The sequence below is a fragment of the Miniopterus schreibersii genome, assembly GCF_964146895.1.
Source record: "Miniopterus schreibersii genome assembly, chromosome: 10".
NCBI lineage: Eukaryota > Metazoa > Chordata > Mammalia > Chiroptera > Miniopteridae > Miniopterus > Miniopterus schreibersii.
The window spans coordinates 13,941,546-13,964,901 of NC_138110.1; the positions used below are offsets into that span (position 1 = coordinate 13,941,546).

The 23,356-nt window shown below is 46.1% G+C and overlaps 1 protein-coding gene across 1 annotated transcript; it reads left to right on the top strand.

Annotated features, from left to right (window-relative positions):
* Positions 1 to 2,275: 2,275 nt before the first annotated feature.
* CPLX4 (complexin 4) lies at positions 2,276 to 22,532 on the top strand (the record flags this gene model as incomplete). Its single annotated transcript, XM_081149266.1, has 3 exons — positions 2,276 to 2,442; positions 8,263 to 8,350; positions 22,239 to 22,532. 3 exons carry the CDS (start codon positions 2,276 to 2,278, stop codon positions 22,530 to 22,532), a joined length of 549 nt encoding a protein of 182 aa, XP_081005392.1.
* Positions 22,533 to 23,356: the final 824 nt, after the last annotated feature.

Genomic DNA, 23,356 nt, shown 5'->3' on the forward strand with positions numbered 1-23,356 from the left:
TTAGTCATTAGTAATGGCAGGGAAAAAATCTTCTAATCTTCTTAGCAAGCACCATTTAACCAGGTAATTCTAGTTCTGAGAGTCATGCAGTATAAGAAGGGAAGAGTAGAGCTGTGGGGTGAAGCAAATCGGAGTTTGAATTTTGGCTCTGCCACTCAGTAAAGATGACCTTCAGTCTCCTCAGAATACTTATCTCCACGGTTGGTAGCATTGTAAAAGAGAATCTTTATAAAGTGGTTTCAGAAAATGGTAGACTACGGAAATGGACACCTCTTCTGAGAAATACTGGATAAAAGATTTAAATAAATTAGATGGGTTTGAAAGAAATCAAAGGGAACTTAAGCCAGATTAGCAAGCTTGCTGGAGGTGGTATGGTGCAAACTAGATGCTATGAAGGCCCTAGGCATTATTTGGGGCATTGGGACATGGGCTTGCAGGTGATAGTAAACATCTGGGGTTTATTCAAGTAGGATGGGAAGCCTTTGGAGGGGTAACACCTAGTGGACCCATTTCACAGGTCCTGGGGAAATTATTTTCCCTTTCTGGAGGGATGAATGATTCTGTACACAGCAGCAAGTACAGTTACTGGATGTCCAAGTAGAAAGGCCATTGTAATAAATTGAGGAATAAAAAGTTTAAAGACATACCATTTTGAATGGAATTATCTGTTGGGGAGACTGAGTGATTTGATTTCATAAAACAAAGCAAAACCAGAGAGTCTTCAATTGCACTGGTGTAGCTACCACTTACAGGTCTCTAATGCTGACACCACCCCCCACACACCCACACACACAAAAGGACCAGACAGGGAGAGGCTGCTTTACAAATGCTTTAGAGTGTAGAATTGACACCATTATCATTAATATTTTCTAATTCCTAATAAAGTAAAATTTTAGAAGTAGATTTTATAATAAGTATAAATAATTTATAATAAAATTAAATGAATTTTTATTGTTTGGGGTTTTTTTGGTCAGACCTACCAAATTCAAGTTGGCTTTGGGGATTTCACTTTCTAACCAAAACTATTATATAGGACAGATCTTCAGCAAATGGCCCTTATCTTTGGGAAATAAAAGTTTTTTAAATAGGTTAGCAAAAGGGAAAGCAGATCTTTAAATATATAAAAAAGCATTTTAGGCAAAAATCCAGATTATGTAGTTCTGTACAATCAAGGATAGTCATCTGCTTCCTGGGATGGCTCCTGTCTACAGATAGAATACTAAGCATACGTTACAAATAGCCCATATCAGCCCACCCCAGTCTCCCCCCCACCCCCGGTTTGGAATGCTGTAATTAGATGCTAATGTAGATTAAAGTCTTAGCCATACTCAGTTCCTCTCTTGACCCAAGGAAAACCATGACTTGAGAACGCTGCCTCACTAATCACTGTCAAAGGCTTTCTCCAAGTACTATACAACACTGAGCTAGAGCACCCAGGAAGTGGGCTTCGTGTAAGAGAAAAAGGTGACCCATTACACAATAATGACATGACTCATGCATGTCCTGACCTTCCGGATGGTGGGAGCACAGAACATGTCCAGAGCATCACTTCCACGCAGAAGTGTAACATTTCAGTGCAGAAGACCAAGGGAACCTGCCAGATATACATTAAGGACCCCGTCCCTTTGGACTTGCCTCCCTTGGTTGTCTACGTACGAGACATGGTAACCACCAAAGCAGGACAGAACCCAAGCAAACCAAAGGCAAATCCCCCCATGGCACTTAGAAGTCCAATGAGACAGAATGATGAATCAAAGGATTATTTTTTGCTTAATGAAGCACTTTGGGTTTTGAGTGTCATTGGACTCAGTTTTCAACAGGATAATTATGCTCAAGAGCTGGAATTTGGAAATTCTACCACAACCATATAATGTCAGTTCTGATGAATTTAACGGAAGCAGAACTCTGGAAGAAGCCCTGCTGTGCTTATAATTTAAAATTCAGAAATGGGTGGGGAAGGAGGGGTAGATAATGGGAAGGGTTTTTTCCCCTCTGAAATTAGCTTAGTGTATTAATTCAGAAAGGAGTCGGTCCCATCTGATTGCAGGCCTCAGTAATCTGAACCATCTGCCTCTGCGTAGCAGGCAGCTCGCCCCTAATCCGGCTTCCACCCGCAAACTGCCTCCTCCATCGGGACGCCCTTGAGCAGATGAGGCCCCGCAAAGCCCTTTGCTCTTAAATGTGTGGCTGTCACTGAGGATATTTGGAGATTTTGTCTTTATTTCTTCTTCAGGTTTAGTCTGAGTTTTGGTATTCTTTTTCTGGGGCAGAAACAATGGCTTTCTTTGTGAAAACTATGATAAGTAACCAGGTAAAGAATTTAGGATTTGGTGGCGGGTCTGAAGAAAATAAAGAAGAGGGAGGGACCTCGGATCCTGCTGCAGCTCAAGGGATGACCAGGGAGGAATATGAGGAATATCAGAAGCAGATGATCGAGGAGAAGTAAGTACACGCGGCCTCATTCCCTTTAAGAGCAGGACGGAGCTCCTGCGGCCTTACCTTCCTCAGCTCCCCACCCCTGCCCTTGGCTCTCTCCACGCCTCTCCTTGTGCCCTCTGCCTCCAGGCGTAGGGAAGCGCTCTGCTGAAGGGAGCAGTGCTGCAGCACCAGCAGTCCATGTCCTACCTGTGTGAGCAGAAATGAAAAATAGTAAGGGAACCTGCATGTCGCCTCTAAAGCAGCTTAGCACTCCCTGACCTGGGTGCGTTTAATAGACCTCAGTTTATTCACACGAAAAACTGTGAGCCTATCTTTGTAGTTTTTCTGAAATTCATCCTCCTAGCAAGTAGAAACCTTTCAATTTGTGAGAATTCAGACGTGGCACCTGGAAGGGGGCCTTAAAGAACATCTAGTGCAGCTTCTTGGTCTCACATGTGCGAAAAAGCCCTAGAAAGCACAGCGTGACTTTGCTTCTCAAAGACTATGAATACATTTGTGGACAGCGTATTGTGAAAATTTTAAAGATACAGAAAAATAGAACAGTATAATGAATACCCATATACATATATTTACACCTATAACACTATATATATATATATATATATATTCCTCACCCAAGGACATTTTCATTGATTTTTTAGAGAGGGGAAGGGAGAGAGAGAGAGAAACATCAATCTGTTGCCTCCTGGATGCACCCCAACCAGGGCCAGGAATCGAACCTGAAACCTAAGCACGTGCCGTGACCAGAATCGATCCGAGACCTTTCGGTGTGCAGGACGACACTCCTACCAAAGCTCCTATCACATTGGCCAGGGCATATGACATTTCGACATATTTGCTTATAGATAGAGTAGTTGCATAGACAGATGATAGATAGGACCACTTTTAAAGTAAATTACAGGCATCATCATCCTTCACCCCTGAATATTTCAGCCATATACCTCCAAAAGATAAAGACATTGTCCTGGCTATATAAAACGTAATAAAAACAAAATATTTGTAATACATTAGTTGGGTATTATGGAATGTGAATATAAACAATTTGTCACTGCTAAAGACTGATCTTTAAACACGTGCAACCTATATGTAATGTTTTAAGTTCAAGGTAGAATTACTTTAAGAGTCTTTTAGCAATCAACTAAGAATCAAAACATCGATCTTGAGGTTAAATGTTTATCATATGCTACAGAAGAAAAATACTTTTGCCACCATGGCTATTTTGGTAACGATCAATTATATAACAGTTGCCTAAGTCCTATTGCTAAGATGATTATAAGTGAAAAGGTTAATGACCTGGAGGAAACTAAGAAAGTACAAAGGCCTACATCTCATGGAAACCTTGTCTATTGTATTTTTTCTGAAAGAAATCATGGCTTAGAAACTACCTAGAATGGTATTATGCTTGGCTTTTCAGTAAATGAAGGTCAGCTTAAAAAAGTAAATACAACTGAAAAAATGATGTTGGTGCTAGGATTATCCTTGGGCAAAAAAAAACAAAGCAGCATTCCTTGAATTTTGGCTAGTTTTGCCCTTGCCATGTAACAAAACAAGTACAATGAACAATAGCACCAAATGTTCTCAGCTCAAGTGGGCTTATAAAAGGAAAATGGTCAGAAATTTAGACTATACACCTGATTCTGTAAAATATTTAATGTCTAAGCAATAAATCTGTTCGCAGATATGTATCTGTTTGATTAACTAATGTCCTGGTTTTCCTTAATTTTATATCTGGCAGATCAAAGACCAAAATACCCAAATGGTATGGCCAATCAGTGGGTTGGGTTATTTGCCAACTACTCGTGTGTGTGTGTGTGTGTGTGTGTGTGTGTGTGAATATTATAAATTTATGTAGTCATCTAATGTAAGAAATAATAGCGAGGCAATGGGGCCAGCCTGCTTCCCCATGGCAAGAGACATCACTTCTAGTACATTGTTGAGTTTTCAAGAGCTTCATCACCAAGAATACAACATAAAGAGATGGGCATGAAAATAGTTCATCACAAGTTACATAGAGAGAGAGCTATAGACATCATAGGTCATATATCATTAAAATGAATACTAGCAGATGGAAGCCTTCTAAACCTACCCTCATCATTTTAGAGAAGTCTTGGGGTTGACTCCACTAATTGTAAACTAAAATCTACTAAACAATGCACTCTACTGCACATTTTTATTTTACTTCCATGTTCAGCTTTTTTTCCACTACTGATAACATTAATACTGAAAGAGGTTTATACCTAAACAGAACATTTGGAAAGGTCTAAATAAAACAATCTGTTTATCTCTCCATGTCTCTAAATTATATTAAAATGTCCCTTTACCTTAGTTATGGTACAAAAATTGCTACAGTAATATTCGTAACTTGAACTTTGATATGCATCACAGGCCAAAACATAAGAGCTCAAATGATAAATCTCTTAGAAAAGAGCATAGAATATCTTTGCAACTTGGAAGTAGGCAAAGGTTTCTTAAACATGACTGTGAAAGCAATAACCATAAAATTTTTAAATGATAAATTAGTTGTCAAAATTAAAAACTTTTGTGTATCAAAAGACACCATTTCAGAGGGAAGAGGGGGGAAAGAGATTAACCAAAGAGCTTATATGCATATATGCAAAACCCATGGACATAGACAATAATGGGCTGAAAGCCTGGGGAGTGGGGTCCAGGGGGCAATGGGGAAAAGGGGACATCTGTAATACTTTCAACAATAAAGATAAAAAATTTTTAAAAGATCAAGTCAGGCACAGCACAATACACGTGGTTGCTATCATTGTTCTAGAAATCTTAGTTAATGCAACAAGGCAAAAATTATTAAATAAAGAAAATAAAGGGGAAAAAAGACATCATTAAGAAAATAAATAGGCAAGCCACAAACAGAGAAAATATTTGCAAAACATATCTGACAAGAGACTGGGATCTAGAATATATAAAGAATTTCTACAGCCCGGCTGGCGTGGCTCAGTAGTTAAGCATCGACCTATAAACCAGGAGGTCACGGTTCAATTCCTGGTCAGGACACATGCCCGGTTCCCCAGTACAGGGCATTGCAGGAGGCAGGGCATCAGTGATTCTCTCTCATCACTGATGTTTCTACTTCTCTGTCCCTCTCCCTTCCTCTCTCTGAAATAAATAAAAACGTATTTTTTAAAAATTTCTACAACTCGATAATAAAAGAAGAAAAAAAAAAATGGGGAAAAGAGTTGAATAAATGCTTCACAAAGATATACAAACAGCCAATTGGTACGTGGGGGGGGGGGGGGAGCCTGATATCATTAGTCATCATGGAAATGAAAATGAAAATCACACTAAGGTAACATTACACACGTACCAGAATGGCTAAAATTAAAAGGACACAATGCCAAATGTGTTGACCTGAATGTGACAGAATTCTTCTGGTCGATGAGATGTAAGATAGTATAACCACTTGGGAAACGGTCTGAGAGATTCTAATAAAACTACACTTAGTCAGCCAATACCCTATCACTTAGTAATCCCAGGCCTAGATATCACCTAGTAGAAATGAATGTACATGATCACAAAAAGCCTACAAAAATGTTCACAGCAGCTTCCTTCACAGTAGCCCCAAACTGGAAATAGCCCAGGTGTCCATCAGCAGCAGAATGAATGAACAGATGTGATATATTCATACGGTAGAATACACTCAGTAATAAAAGGAAGAAAGTACTGATAAATAAAAATCCTGGATGCCCTGCCGGACATGGCTCAGGGGTTGAGCATTGACCTAGGATCCAGGAGATCACAGTTCGATTCCCAGTCAAGGCACATGCCTGGGTTGCGGGCTCGATTCTCAGTCAGGGGTGTGCAGGAGGCAGCCAATCAATGACAACTCATCATTAATGTTTCTATCTCTCTTTCCCTTTCCCTTCCTCTCTCTGAAATCAACAAAGATATTTTAAAAAACAAAACAAAAAAAACCCTGGATAAATCTCAAAAGTTTTTTATGCTGAATGAAAGAAGCTTTACATTTATGTGAAGTTGTAGAGCAGGCAAAACCAATCTAACCATGGCGAAAAGACAGTGGTTGCCTTAGCCAGTTTTGCTCAGTGGTTAGAGCATTGACCTGGGGACTGAAGGGTCCCGGGTTCAATTCGGGCCAAGAGCACGTACCTCGGTTGCAGGCTCCATACCAGGCCTGGTTGGGGCATGTGCGGGAGGCAACCAATCAATGTGTCTCTCTCACATAGATGTTTCTCCCCCACCCCTTCCACTTTCTCTGAAATCCTCAGGTGAGAATTTAAAAAATTAAAAGTGTAAAAAAAAATAAAAGACAGTGGTTGACTGTAGGACTGGGGAGTAGGCATTGGTTGGGAATGGGGAAGCGAGAATATACTCAGGCGACAATAATGTTTTTTATATCTTAATAGGGTTTGGGTTACACACAGAAACAGAATCAATAGGACAAAGATGATAGATGACTAGATGATAGATAGATAGATAGATAGATAGATAGATAGATAGATAGATAGATAGATAGAGATAGATGATAGATAGATAGATATAGATAGATGATAGATAGATATAGATAGATGGTAGATGATAAAACTATAAACAAATACATAACTGTAATTAATGGTATGCATGTTGAAGTGTTTGGGGAAAAGAGTACTGATTTCTACAACTTAAATGCATCCAAAAAAAAGATGGATAAATGAATGGTTAGAGGGGGATAGATATATGATAAAACATGTCTGGTAAGACGCTCATTGTAGAATCTAGTCAGTGAGTATATGGGTTTCACTGTAAAATTCCTTCAACTTTTCTGTATGTTTGAAATTTTTCATGATAAAATATTGGGAGGAACAAAAAGACCTGCTTCTGCCCCACGCCACAGGTCACTGATGTCTTGGGTAAGTCACTTATTCTGTTTCCCTGTCCAAAACTAGGAGATTGAACCCAGTGTTCCCTCCTGCCTACCCCAGGCCTGACATTTTGTGGCGGGCAGTAAGTTCAGGGGGCGCCTGAGCCCAGAGCCCAGGGCCCAGGGGGCTGTTTAATCTGAATGCTTCACATCCAGCTTCCTGCAGTCAGCCTTGCAGGTCATGGTTAAGATGATTTCAAAACTTATAGTCAAGAATAGAAACCAGCTTAGCCACCCGAAAATGAAAACGTAGTTTGTTTTAATGCAAATAATGCTTCATGCAAAGATGCCTCACCAAACCCATGAGCAGATACCCTGGGCCTCGACTAGGAAGCAGAGAGCTGCTGGGAAGCCGGGAGCACCCTTTCCACTCCTCGCCATTGCTTCCATATCCTCAGTGCAGCTCTGCTCTTCCTTCCCAGGAGTGAGCTCTCTCCTCCGTTTCCCAGGCCACGTGGCCCATGGAAACAGCTCATGGTCATGTGTAAATTTAGCCCCAGTCATGCACTTCTGTGGACAGGGAGGGGAGGCGGTGCTGTGAACTTTGCAGACATCCCCAAAGGTGTCTGCCTCTGTGGAGTTTATTTCAAACCAGCACAATCACAAGGCCAGTTAGGTGGTCAATCTACCTCGCTTTGCTTGGGATGCCTCCTTCCAAACAGGGAAGGGACTACCCCTAGAAGGGGAGACAAGGAAGGGAAATGGCTTTACACTGCATCCCCAAATGCCATGTGCCTCCAAAGCACCCCCAGTTCTGGATGTTTTAGCTGGCTGAAGAATCACTAGGGAGCTTGTTAGAAATGTAGCTCCCCGGCCCCATCCCCCACATCTGAGAGCAGTGGGACTAGCAGGGGTAGCCCAGTGACTGGCTCCTCTAAGCAGGGGCTGGAACATCCTCAGCTCCCTGTCCTTAGATCCTTTCTTTATTGGTTTCCTTTTAGGATGGAAAGAGATGCTGCATTCACACAAAAAAAGGCAGAGAGGGCGTGCCTCAGAGTTCATCTCCGAGAGAAGTACAGACTTCCAAAGGTGAGGCATTCTTAACACAATAAGCATCCAACCATTTCTTACATAATTAAAAATGGAGAAGGCATGATTATCAGCAAAGGATCATGCTCATGAACATATATATACAGTAGTCCTCCCTTATCTACAGGGTTATGTTCCAAGACCCCCAGCGGATACCTGAAACTGCAGATCGTACAGAACACTGTACTATATGTACTAAGTTTTTTCTTATACATACAAGCCTATGATAAAGTTTAATTTATAAATTAGGCACAGTAAGAGATTAACAACAGTAACTAATAATAAAATAGAGCGATTACAATATACTGTAATAAAGGTCATGTGAATGTGGCATTGTTAAGTTAAATAAGGGTGACTTGAACACAAGCACTGCGATACTATGACAGTCCATCTGATAACCGAGACGGCTACTGAGTGACTAGAGGGCCGGGTGTGTGTACAGTGTGGAGATGCTGGACAAAGGGATGCTTCATGTACGAGGTGAGGTTGGGGGGATAGCGTGAGATTTCATCATGCTACTCAGAAAAGCACACAATTTAAAATGCATAAATTGTTTATTTCTGGAATTTTTCATTTAATATTTTTGGACTGGTTGAGGCATTTTGTTGTAGTGAAAAAGAGCATTGAGCCCTGGCCACTGTGGCTCAGTGGTTAGAGCATCAGCCTGTGCACCAAAGGGTCTCGGGTTTCATTCCCCGTCACAGGCATGTGCCTGGGTTGCAGGTTGGATCCCAGGTCCCAGTTAGGCACATGTGGGAGACAACCAGTCAATGTGTCTCTCTCCCATCAATGTTCCTCTCTCTCTCTCCCTTCTTCCCTCCCATCCACTCTTTCTGAAAAATCAATGGGAAGAAAAAAAAAAGCATTGAACTAGGAACTCATAAAGACTGGATCCCAGTCATTCAGCCTCTATGAACTTCCATTTCCACTCAGCAAAATGAAGTTAATACCTATAGATGACATTTTTATGTAAATTTATCTAAAGTTCCTAGAACTGCTATATATAAATTCACATAAGGGACAGTGATCACAGCTGCCATTCACTGGGCTCTAAGTGTTCTGCGGGTATCAATTCATTGAATCCTCTCAACAGTCCTGTAAGGTAGGTTCCTACAGTAGGGGAAACAGAGGCCCAGAGAAAGTCCCCTCCTGCCAAAGGCCACACAGCAGCAAGGCAGAGCCCAGGGTTTTAAACTCTCTACTCTTCTGCCTCTATGTCAGAGGAATGACTGGTTGTTTCTTGGGGGATGGTGCGGTAGGGCTGGTCATCACCTGCCACCATCCGCCTGTCTTGGCTGAGGGGGCCAATGCCTGTAAGCTCCGGTGTAGTAGCTGGTTTAGAAAAGAACGGGCTCTGCGGATTGTAAACTAAAAAGTATTCAACAGGGCGCTCACTGCACATGTGTTTTTATTTTACTGGCTGAGTGCTGGGAAGATGTTGACATGTGTAGCAAGGCTCAGATGCACTGTTCCAGGCTTGCATGGAGTGACATGAGTGCCCAGCACTTAGCTCCTCTGGCTCAATTCTCATTTCCCCTACCCAGAGATCACCCAGTTCCTCTAAATGACTCCACCGTCACCTTCTGGGCTGGTGTTCAACTCCACATTCCGCAGGTGCACAGTCCCTATGGGAGCATCTTCCACCTGGAGAGGCCAGAGAGGAAGATCCCTCCAAAGTACATGATGCTTCCCCTGGGATGAGAGCCACCTCTAAGTCGCTGGGTGGGGTAGAATGCGCCACTAAACCAACTCCCCCAGTGGGTCCTTGCAGATCCCCCAAAAGCTGACTTCAGAAGCTAAAAGCATTCCCTGCTGGGCGTGGCTCAGCGGTTGAGTGTCGAACTAGGATCCAGGCGATCGGGGTTCGATTCCGGTCAGGGCACATGCCCAGGTTGCAGGTTCGATCTCCAGTCGGGGGCATCAGATCAATGATTCTCTCATCATTGATATTTCTCTCTCTCTCTCTCCCTCTCCTTTTCTCTCTCTGAAATCAATAAAAATAGATTTTAAATAAATAAATAAATCTATCTGAGCCTCAGCTTCCCCATCTATAAAATGGGGCAATGATATCTACTTAATAAGGTCTTTGTGGTAATATAGGGATAGGTGCATATAAGTTTACAGTTGTTCATAAGGAAAATAATGCAATAATTAATAAATAATACAAAGAATAAACTCTGTTTCTTGTACCCGCAACTGTAAACCTACTTTTGCCCAGCCCTGTATAATGTAAAGAACCTAGCACAGAGCCTGACTAATGGAAAGAGCTCAATATAAGATAGCTCTTATTATTGCACAGAAGTCTTATTTCTTGATAACAACAACCAGGGGTCCTGAAAACCATGGGCAAGCGCGCTGATGTGTGTAAACAATGCAACTCGAGGTCCCTGAACCTCAAGAATCTGAGATTTTGGTTGTTTTCTTCCTTGACGGTGAGCCGGTGGTCTTATTCATTTCCCGATCCTCGGGGGTGAGCACTTTCAGGCTTAGCAGCAGGGTTTTGACGCTCTTCAGAGAAAAATAATTCCCACATCTTTGAGCCAAGCTAGCCTCTGGGACAAGAACTTTTCCAACAGAAACGACGGAAAAACGAAAGAATTATAGGTTAAATAGCTTTGCAAAAACCTGCAACTATTGAGTGACAGCCAGGATTGGAACTTAGGCCGCTCAACCATGACAAAGAGTGACATACCAAATGATCTGAACACCACTCCCTTTGACCCCAAGGTCTCTGCTCTTTCTCCTCTTAATAGTCGAGGCGTCCCAAAAGTTTTGTGCAGTTTTCAGTTCCACGTGGCTTAAAACTACATGAATTGTAGCAGAATTTGTGTGATGCTACCAACACAGAAAAAAACAAACAAAAACTGCATGACGACCTTGAGGACAACCTGTACTGGTCACTATCTCAGGGAAGTGTCCCAGAACGCCACCCCAGCAGCCGGGCACGTGGCTTTTCCTTCTTCTGTATTGTCTCATGGTTTGACCACAGACCTGGGAGCTGAGGCCTACATTCCAAATACAATCCAGATAAACAGATGAAAATAGTCACTGAATCCTTCCCTGCAGAGTCTGCTGTGAGACGGGCCCCCTGGGCCACCGTTATGTATGGCTGTATTTTGTAAAAGTGGACTCTGAGCACAATGCTCCAAGAATGTCCCTATGGTGCAGAAGATACTAAAAATAATAATATCACTGCCTGGGTTTTGTAAAGCAGGTGGACATTCTAACCCAGCGCAGGCTACCCACAAAACGTAATTGATAGAAAGTACCCCATATAAAAGCAACATTTTGAGGGGAATGCGATTCTTCATGTTCCACTTTGCCAGTTACCCCCAGGAGTGGCGAACGCTCCGGCCTCGGCGCGCGGCCCAGCCCCCCCCTCCCCGCGGGCACTTCCTCGCCCCCCCCCCCCGTGACTGTCACAGGTCACACGGTCCCCTCCCACGCGCCCCACTGAGGCTCTGAGTGCAGCGGGCCTTCAGTAGCCTCTGAGGCTAGAGGGGGGCGCTGGGGGACAGCCACATTTCCCAGCCCCGCCCCCCCATCAGGCATCAGAGCTGGGGCGCGGCTTTGCGTCCGTGCAGAGCGGTCACTCTTGTCCAAGGGGGACCCCGGCTCCGCGACGGGCGCACGGCGGCGGCGGCGGCGCGGTCGGGAACCCAGGCCGCTGGCGCCCCCTGGTGTCGGGAGCCGGCAGCCCCAGGGACACGCACCCTCGCGGTCCCTGACCTCAGCTCTTCCGCAGGGACCGTGGGCTGTAGCGCCAACGGTGGTGGTCGTGGGGAACAGAAATAAATGTCTGAGGGTGGCTTTTCTTTTTTGAAGTCCATTCTTTGGATTGTGCACTTTATTCTAAAGCGGTCGCAGTGCTAGCAAGCCCAGGAGAGCTGGTGGGCCCTACCGGGAGCAGCTGTCACAGGTGGCAGCTCCCTGAGGGACCCCGATGGGGACAGGCCGGGAGGGGAGCGTCTGAGCAGCGGGACCCTCCGGTGCATGGTATGCCAGGACTGAGGTTTTAGCCGTCTCCATAGCAGCCAGGATGGTGAGGGGTTTTGAAAGGCAGGCAGTGATTGTGAAATTGGGACATGCAGCCTTGAGAGATGACTTGAGGGGAAACGACTGTGGGGACAGTCATTTCCCAGGACTTGAACGCCATGCTTTGAGTCTCATGCTGTCTCAAATCCATGTACCTGGAGGGGCACGGGCTGGGTGAATGATGACCATTTTTACTTGCAGTAATCAGATAAGTAATCAATTAAGTACAGTAATCAAGGTGCCAGCCCATGAAGATGTATGAAGTGACTTGGGTATCTGTTGTCCCATCTCCAACCTAGCAGTTCCTCGCTGGCGTAGGCCTCTGTCCCTTCCCTGCTGCTCTAAGAGTGTAACACTGGCCTGTCAGCCCCTCATTCTTTTCCCTCCAATTCACTAGACATTTATTTAAAAAAAAAAAATCATCATGGTATATATACAGTGGAATATTATTCAGCCATAAAAAAGAAGGAAATCCTGCCATTTGTGACAGTATGAATGGAACTTGAGGGCATTATGCTAAGTGAAATAAGTCAGAGAAAGAAAAATACTGCATGATCTCACTCATATGTGGAATCTTTTTCTTTTAATATATCTTTATTGATTTCAGAGAAAGGAAGGGAGAGGGAGAAAGAGGTAGAAACATCAATGATGAGAGAGTCATTGATCGGCTGCCTCCTGCACACCCCCAAGGGGGGACTGACCCCACAACCTGGGCATGTGCCCTGACTAGGAATCGAACCTCGGTCTCCTGGATCCTAGGTTGATGCTTAACCATTGAGCCACACCTGGCTGGGCCATATGTGGAATCTTAAAAAAACAAACTCATAGAAGGAAAGAAGAGATTGGTGGTTGCCAGAGGCAGGGGTTGGGGCTGGGCAATATAGGTGAAGGGGATCAGTTAGAAGGTAAATAGGCCTTGGGGCTGTAACGTACAGCATGATGACTATTTTATTAAATGGTCATCAAAAATCATTGGTAGGGCAACTGGTATTGTCATTAACAATTAACGATAACCTTTGGGCTAGGCAGGGTCACCTGGGGAGCGTGCCGGGTCGGGGAGCCCTTTCTCTGCCTCTCTCTGTCTCCCTAGAGCAGGTATGGGCTCCCGAGCCACCATGGCACTTGGTTCCTTGACCCCAGTGTCGGAGTGTTATTTATCTTTTTATTAAACTTATTTTTATTAAACTTATTTTATTAAACTTATCTACAGAAACGCTCATGACATAGGTGTACATCAATGCACAACCATAAAACTCCTGTAAACTGAGGGACTTTTCCAAGGTCACAAAGTTTACTGTGACAAACGGGGCCTCGAGCCCCCTTATTCCCCTGGTATTTTCATGCCCTTTCCCCCCACATCCCCTCTAGCCTGAGTCTCTGTACCCAGGATGGTAGACTTAAGAACTGAACCAAAAAGGTACTGGGCAGAAGATAAGGGTCACCTGCATCTTACTGGGCTCCTAATAACAACCTTCTCCTCCCTCAAAGTTTGCAGAATTAGTAGCCCTGTGCCATCCTATAAAGTCCACGTTGGGCACGCTGCCACACTAATAGTATTAACAGTCCGCAGGGAGCTGGACACACTCAACCTGTCCCCTAGCTAATGAGGGACAAGCTGGGCACCTCATTCACTATTGCCCAGGGTCACGTCCATGTTGCACAGCCAGCAGGAGATGGCCCTGGGCCCTTCCCTTCACTCGGGCAGAGTGGAGGAAAATGTCTTCCCAGGAGCTGTTGGGTCTGATGAGAATAACCATGTCACATTTGGGAACTGAATTTTCTAAGTAAGTTATTTAGCCGGTGTTTTCTGTGAACAAGAGCGTTGTCACCCGATTGTTGAGCAGGGAAAGGAAGCTTGGGCTGCGAGAAGGAGCAGTGTGGGCCCTGGCCCCGCAGACAAACTATGAAAGGCCTCCTCTCTGAGGTTACTGTTTACTGTCAGTGACAATACCATGTGTCACACCCGTGTGTTTGATGACCATATTTAATTGCAGTAATGACCTAAGGAGTCAAGTATGCGCAGTGATCAAATGGCAGCAGCCTGAAGCTCACCTAGTAAACGTATCAGTCCCGATCATGCTCCTGTGCACGTCCACTCTGCTCACTTCCTCTGGTTTTCAAGTCACTGGTAATGAAAGGACCTCAAATGCTACAGGGAGCCAGGATGCTCATGTTAGACTTGGGTCCCGTTCCTTAATCCTGTACTTGCGAGTTTTTCTCTCTGTTGGCCTCTCCTTTATAAGGACTTGACTCTCTCCAACGAAACAAACAAACTGCACATTTTGAGTGAACGCGCCTTTCTAGGTTCTTCCCTGAAGAGCTGGTTGCCCCTGCTCTGCCGAGACTTCCTCCCTCAGACCCTCTGTTGCTTTTTTGTTTCCCTTCGGTTCCCTAAGCGCTGGTCGCAGCTTCCTCTCTGAAGCCCTCTCTGCCCTCGGCTTCTGGACACCGCGCCCTTCTCAGACTGTCCCTTCTCTGCCTCCCTCGCGGCTTACCCTCCTCCTGTGGGCCCCCAGCTTTGGAATATTCCAGGCGCCCCCTCCGTCTGCTCTTTCTTCCTCTCTAATCAAACGTTGTTCCCGGCGGGGTGGAGGGGACTACACCTCGCTGCTGCTTTCAGCCACCACCTATGCGTGTGTGTCACGCAGACACCCAGCCCACGCCTTCTCCCTGATGTCACCTCTCCCGGGGCTCCTCAAGCCTCACATCCAGAGCAGAGTCCTTCCTTTCCCCTTAAACCTGCCCCTCCTGTCGGTCCCCCCGCCCCAGGCTGGAAATCGGAAGTCACCCTGACTCCTCCTTCTCCAGCAAAGCACCAAGTCACCCTAATTTCACCTCCTAAATAATTCTCAACCCCATCCCCAGGCGCAGGCCTCATCTTCCCTCACCTCTTTTACTACAACAGCTCTTCCCTAGCTTTTCGACTTTCGAGTCTTGTTCCTCTTAAAACGGCAGAGTGAGGTTTCCAAAATGAAAAAAATAAAATAAAATAAAAACCCAAAAAACAAAACCACTTACCACGACTTTTTAGAATGAAGTTCAGACCCCTTGGCCTGTATACCATGATGTGGCTCCTGTGATCCCTTTCCCTCCTGTAAGACTTTGGTCTAGTGCCATTTCTTCCAGAACCTTCCATGACCTTCCTCTCCCCACCCTCCTCCTTGCTCCCGTGATACCTGAGTGCATGTCTCTATGTCGTTTCCACCCTGTGTATTCTCACTGACTACACTGTGTGCTCCTTAACAGAAAAGGGGCTCAGTTTTTCATCTTTGTGCTCAAAGCCTTGTATGGTGCCTGGCATGTAGAAGTTACACACACACGCCCCCCTATGCAAAAGGTTTGCTGAATGATTGATGTTATTGGGAAAGGGGGGGGGAGAACACACCCAAAGAACAAAGTGTCAAAAACAACAGGAAGAGTTATAGTAAAATAAATTTTCACGAAAAGAACAAGTCTGGATTTGAGATCATAATATAATACAAAATTATAATTTTGTGTAAAATGCAAAGGCTCCTTGACATCATAATTAAGATGTCATATTTCTTCAAATGGAGGAAGTAGTTCATTTTAAATAAAGCCACAAGATTATGTCTAGAAACAAAGGTGCCCCTCTTCCTAGCCAATTCAAAATGTACATGTAAGTCAAGCCAAATTAATACGAGAAAACAGTTCCACAATGAACCCTAATCCTATTAACGGAATTGTCAATCTAGGTTAGTCATTGAAAAATAATGTCATGCCCCCTGCTGAGCTCCGTGATTTAGTTACACCTGGTGTTTGTCTGCTGTATTAAGGGCATCGTTCAGTTTGAATAAAGATGAAGATGAAGACAGTCTATCGATAGAATTGTCTTTCAAAGTATCACACTGAAAGCTCCAATAGAATTGAATTCAAAATTTGCCTCTTAAATAAAGATTTGATTCTATGAACCTTTCTTTGCCGCCTCCTTTGAATTAAGAGGCAAAACACCGAAACATCCTGCTTCTGAGCAGCTGTTTCTGGTGGCCTGGTGGCCTGGTGGGGAGGCCATCCAAGGCCAGCCAGGGCCCTCTGTCCCTTCTCCTCCCATCTTGCCCCAATTCAGTTCTCCCCTTCTACTCATGCCCTTGAAAGATCTGTGGACTGAGTATCCTAAGGGGACGTGAGGAAGGAAGAAAAAGCCCTGGGACCCTATTGTGGCAAAGCAGGAATTCAATACAGTTTTCTTAGCCACAGCTTTCTCAGTTAATCCCCACACCCACCCTGGAAGGTAGGTAGGTATTATTTCCCCCTCATAGATAAGAATGCCAGCTGAGAGAGGGAAAGTGACTTCCCAAGGTCACACAGCCTGCAAATGGCAGGGCAAGGTGAGACCCTCAACCCGATCGGCCCCCGCTGGCCATGTTTTCCTGCCTGACCTGGTGGCCATGCTGGGTTCTCGTGGCCCAGCAAGCTGAATGACCTTTATGTAGTATCTTTGCCAGACCTGGGTTTCCTCCCCTGTAAATGAGAGGCTTGGAGAAGTGACCTCACAGAGCCTTTTGAGTCCCTATGGAATGCCTGCAGAAAGGAAAGAAGTGTAAGATGTGCACAGCTGGCTCCAGAAATTCTCAACCAACACTAAAAACAGACGCCTATTATTAAGAAGTCAAATCTACACTGTCTGTCCTAATGTGGGTGTACTGAGAGCTCTTGAAGCAGCTGAAGAGCAAAGACCAGTGTGACCCCGCAGAAGGAGCAGCCAGCAAGCCCTGGACAAGGGTCTCAACACCACTCACACGTTCACCCGGGAAGCTCTTTAAAATTCTACTGCCTGGGCCCCTGCCACAACCACAGGAGCTACTTCTCTGGGGTTGGGGCCTGGCCATCAGTATTTTCCTACCCTTCACAAGGGATTCAGAGGACCAGAGAGGACTGAGAATCACTGTCCCTGGCAGGGGGGGCGGGGGGACAGAACATAAACCTGGCTCTGTCCTTCAGTGGCAACTGGTCAGAACAAGAATGAGTGTCTATTGGAGCCTGGCCCCTAAAATCCTCATGCCTACTCCTCTCTGGCCTGCCCAGATGCCCCTTACTTTGCTCACTTTTACTTTCCATGGAGGCTTTTGTTGACCGGCTGCATTCTTTGTTTTCTCTCTATTTTCTGTTTCCACTCAGCTAAGGTCCTAAGAGCTCTGGCAGAACAGGAACCAGGGCTTCCGCCACCTTGCCTAGAGGCCAGTGCAGCTCTCTCACTCACAGCCAGCACAGTGAGGGCCACGTGGTCAATGAAGACAGGGACTGTTGAAGCCCATGATCCTCACAAATATGTAAATATCAAATATTAGATCAACTCGTCAAAGGGAAAGAAATCCGTTAAGCTAGCTGTCTGGTATCATGTAGACCGAAATAGATAAATAAACCCAAAACAAATCAAAGCTACCTCATGTCAAATACACTGGTATTTGTTGACACACCAAGCTCGTGGACTAGACTCAAACGGCGCTTCTGGTGAACGCTCAGCTTTCTGACTATATAACCATCGACAACAGTTTGTCATCATATCTAAAGTTTGCCACAAGGTGAAGGCCAGTTTATCAAGATCCAGGGTGTAGGAAGTCTAGGTCCAGGGTTCTCCCTACCCTTCAGTGAGTAGTAATCAGTCACACAGAATAACAGAGGCTGGCTGTGAGACTATTTAAATAGTGGGGCACTCAGCACTGATGATAAAGATTGTAAGTCTGGTTAAAAACCAAGAGATTAAAACTGAGTCTGGTCAGCTGGCACAAAAATAATTAGCTCTTAACTGCATTAAACAATGTCCCAGATTGATAAGATTTCTAGAAATGAAAGACCTCTGAAACAGAACCTTCAAGAACACAGTGTAGCCTGTAAGTCCGCTAACTTTATGGTGGTTCGTTTTATTCATTCAGTCAGTCATTCATGTCATGGTTCTCAGTGCCAAGCCTCCCCTCCCTGGAGCTGATTCATATTGGCTATAATTGCATTTATATTTGTGGGCGTAAAGAAGCATTACTGCCTTTTCTGGATGTGTGAATGGTGTCAAAATATCCTGCATCAAAATATCCAACCCAAGATCTGTCAGCAGGCAGCAGAAAGTCTGGAAAGACATTCATTGTTTGGACTGTAGACAAGGTCCCATCAGCAGGGTGGTTCATCAGGCAGCAGGAGGCAAGGCAGCCCAGGGTCCTCCCACTTATACTCCTTAATTGCTTGTTCTGTCCCCGATCTTTCTCTTAAGGGCTGATACCCACCTCCCCTCTGTTGGCTGTCCATGCCTTCTTTATCCCAGGGCCCCTTTCAGCAAGGACCTTGACACCGAGTGGCAGCTTCTTCCTCTAAAATAACCACAGGCACTGGTTGTCCCAGACTTAGAAGTTTATAAATCTGTTTCACAATGTGTCTCATTCAATCTGCTCAATAATCCTCTGAGGGGCCCTCCCACTGGGCACTAGAAGCGTAAGGTGACTTGCCCAAGGTCATGCAGCGGACAAATGACAGAACTAGGACTCGAACCAGGTCTCCTGACTCCAAACCCACAACCTTCCCACTGTCATAGGCTATCTCTGCAGGACAGCAGTGTGCACCTGCTTCAGCCTTGTGCAAATGGGCCCCTGGCCCTTGGCCTGTTAGGTCCGGGCTAGCTCACTCGGTAAGGACCCAGGACTAATGAGGCCAGGGGTCCAGGTTGGGTCCAGAGCACTTCATTTTGTCCCCTAGCCACTCACGGGCCCTGTCCTACCCATAGTTATAAGGTGTCCACACCTAGGCTGAAGCCCAGGGAAACTGATTCCAGTACTAGAATCGTCACCAGAAGCAACTGTGTTGCTGATGGGTGGTCAGTAGCATTGACCTTCTAGAAGTATGGCGCTTGTAGGACTCTGACCACAGCCATTGACTACACCCAATTCTTTCTTTTTTCCTTTCTTTTCTTTTCTTTTCTTTTTTCTTTTCTTTTCTTCCTTTCTTTTCTTTTTTCTTTTCTTTTTTCTTTTCTTCCTTTCTTTTCTTTCCTTCCTTCCTTCCTTCCCTCCCTCCCTACCTCCCTTCCTTCCTCCCTTCCTCCCCTTCCTTCCTATTGGTTTTTACAGAGAAGGGAGAAAGAGAGAGAGACACACACACACATCGATTGGTTGCCTCCCACATGCACCCCAACCAGGGACAGAACCTAAGTATGTGCCCTGACCAGGAATCGAACCTGGTCAGTTCGAACCTGGTCAGTTGGTTGGGACGACGCTCCAACCAACTAGGCCACACTGGCCATGGCAACCAATATTGTCTTTAGACTAGACAACTTTGGCTACCTGCCTTGGAACCCACGCTGTAGAGGGCTCCCCTCTGTCCTTCCTCAGGCCACAGTCCTTCTCATGGGGTGAGAAGTCTACAGGGCCAAAGGGACAGGCCTATCCAGAGCCCACACCCCTCTTTTAGACCACACTCTGGCTGCCCAGGACCCCAGATTCCCTGCCTAAATGTATTCTGGGGCCAGCCCAGGCCTTTGCACCTGGCCTGTCATCCTGAGACTACACTGAGCTGCCCCAGCCTGAGTAATGCTAGAGCTGAAGAGTAAGGCAGGAGTCTGGGAAGCATACACACAAGGTTCCCAGGGGAAGATGGAGCCAGGGCCTGGGAAAAAAAGGGGGCCAGATTGTGAGCCAGGATCTTCACCAGTACTCATCCTCTGGGACCTACAAACATAAGGATGGGCCTGACAGGGGAAAGGGGAAGTTGGGCCCTCTAGGTGGCTTTCTCCCAGAATTGAGGGCCTAGTGACAAAAGAGAAATGAATAGGCCTAGGTTGCTAGGAAAGCTGAGCCTATTGAGCAAAAACAGGGCCATTCCTAGGCCAGAGGTGAGGTGCAAAGAGAGTAAGTCCTTCTGATGGGGCTGACCACATGTGCACAAGTCACAATTACCCAGTGCAAACCCCCAGCCTCATCTGAGGCCTGGTGACATCCACAGAGATCTTATTACCAACTAGAGGGACAAGCTGTCAGAATTCCCAGGAATGCCCTTTCAAATCACGTTATTCCAGGGTGCATAAGAGAAGGCCGATGTCCAGCACTGACATAAGCTGAAGCTCGCCAGGCTGCAGTCCTGTGTCTCCTCTCTTTCCTGCAAAACTGCCCAGAGGATAATCAGCACGAAGGCAATTTCTAGGGTAGGCAAATAAAAAATAAATAGATGTGGAGGATTGGCTGAGAGCCCCTGGGGATTAGCTAACTATTTAATCCCCACAACAGTTTGCCCAGGAACTAATTAATCCATTAAGCACTTTGAGGGGCCAAGGCCTGGCCAAGTGCAGGAGAGACTTCTCCAACCTCAGGAGGTGATGCTAGGAATGGACCTCAGAGGTCTTCAGGAGGACCTGTGTGAGACTCATGCCTCTGAGGCATTGTCACCCCTGCATCAGAAGTCTGCCTCTCCAGCTGTTTCTAGAGCCAGGCTTGCTGTTACTCTGCCCAGAGAAACAAATACAGGAAGGAGCTCTGTGGAAAGGCTGTGGCCTCCAGCTTCTCAAAGGATCTGCTGGAGAAGTATGGAGCCTTGGACAGTTAGAATGGAAAGGGCCCTCGGACACCCACTTTACAGATGGAGGGTCAGGTTTACACGTCACCCTGGCTCACCATTTGGACCTCGAGACAACCAATGTTTGTTTATGATTATCTCTACTCTGCACCCAGGCAAGGGGATGCTCCCTGTAGGTGCTAACTTGAACTCCACCTGGGGATTCAGCAGGCATCAAAATCTTTCTTTAGCCAAATCAATGTTGTCTGATTAAGACTAAGATGATCATTTTATTTTTATGTGATCTGTCATGCGCTTTGGTGACAAATTCCAGACTGGTTAAAACATATCGAGGTGGCCCTCAACTTTACCTAGGTCTTCCCTAACATTCGCTTTTCTGACACTCTCTTTAATCGTATCTGCCCCTGAAGCCCAGTGTGTCTCCTGTTACAACCTAATCTCAGAAAATTATCTGATAGCAGCAATCTGGGAGTGTCCACCACCCTTAACCTTTCCCAGAGAAACTTTTTCTCTAGATTCTCCTCTCATTATAAAACAAAGGGATTTTTAATACCAGGTGTCAGGCTCTTGGAAATTCAGGAACAGTCATGCCTAGAACACGAGATGAAATTGTAAGACAAACTATGGCCAGACAGTCAGGATGCTGAGTGGGAGCCAGGCTAGCTTCCAGGTGCCAAGGATGAAAGGCTGAAGTTGGCATGATTCTGCACCCACCAGGGCCCCCCCGTCCCCTCATCTAGTAGAAGGGGCGGAAGGGACAATAAATAGTTAAGCAGAAGCTGCCACTCAAGAGTGATGCCTAATATTGAGGAGCACTGTGAGGCCACTGTGAACCCCAACCCCACCCTCTAGAATCAGATCAGCTAGGGTCACTGAGTCCCAGCCTGGGGCTGCTGGACAGAAAAGCTCCCAGAGCTGCCGAGGCCAGATCGGTGGGTGGTTTTCAAGCTTTGCATCATCAGCATAACAGAGAGGGCTTCTTAAAACACAGATGGGTGTGCCTGGCCCAGGAGCGTTTGATTCAGTAAGTCTGGGATGGGGCCCAAAAATTTGTCTTTCTAACATGGTCCTAGATGATGCTGAGGCTGCTGGGTCCAGGGACCACACTTTGAAAACCACTGTGCTAGCGGTTCTGACCCCCCTAAGTGCACCGAAAGAGGGGTGTCTCAGCCAGGACCCCCACCTCTGCCGTGGCCACCAGCCCGGGCTCCACTGAGAGACAGCCAAGCATGCCATTCCCTTCACCCCTCAACAGGCCTCTGCTCTCCTGCAGCTTTTAATATTTGTTTGCATGTTGTTGGGCTCAGAGTGTTCTCTCCGTCTAAGCCTTTGTTTCTCTGCATAGAGCGAAATGGATGAGACCCAGATCCAGGGGGCTGGAGATGACGTGGGTGTGCCCGAAGATCTCCGGAAAATGGTAGATGAAGACCAAGAGGAGGAAGAAGACAAGGATTCTATCCTCAGGCAGCTACAGAGTCTTCAGAACGTGGACCTGGACACCGTCAAAGAAAAAGCCCAGGCCACGGCCATAGGAATCAAGCAGACGGCAGAGGCCACGGCCACGGGAATCAAGCAGACAGCAGAGGCCACGCTCTCGGGAATCAGGCAGACGGCGGAGCAGAAGTGTGCTGTGATGTGAGGGGCGGCGGGGCGAGGGAGGGGCCAGTGAAGGCGAGGGGACCGCTCTCCTATTGGACATGTTCAGCAGCATAGGCTTCCACGCAGTGGGCAGGGTTAGAAAAACCGTGACGACGAAATTCTATATAAACACATAGATAACAACTTGATGTTTGTTCTAACTGTTCCCCGTAGGACGTTTAGCTAGCACCTGGCGGCAGAGAATGATAACACTCTCCTTTCAGCTGTCAGTGCGGCTGAGCACGGAGTTGCAGCTGTGAAAGGGGTTCAACACACACCTGCTTAAAGATCCTCAGGACAGGCAGAAGGAAACAAAAGCAAATGGGGTTTCTTCCTTGACTTCCTTCCTTAGAGGGCAAGGTCTCACCTTGGCCAATCATTAGCATGACTCCAGGTCCCTTCAGAGAAAGATGTGGCAGGTCAGGGTGCCACCGGGAGCCCAGGCTGCGGACTCACCTGCAAGCAAAGGCCACACCACCTCTACTCCCAGCTCCTTGACCATCGTGGATGCTTCCCATCAAGCGTGGCATTTGGACAGTTCGAAGCCAAGGGGCAGCAGTGGGGATGGGGTAACAGATGAGGAATGAAGGCAGAGAACAGACTTATCAGCCCTTAGCCTTTTAGAGCTTCGTTTTAGAGGCCACTTGAAGAATGGACTTGGGGTGAAACTAAAGGCCGGGGGGCAACTGGCAAGGTCACTGCTGTTTCTACATCCAGCGTCACCTCCTCTTGTCTGAGCTTGGTGGCAGCAGTCTCTCTGTGTCCCCCTTTCTCTCTCTGCTCCCCTTCCTCTCTCACCCTCCTCTCTTCTTGCCCCCTCTCCCC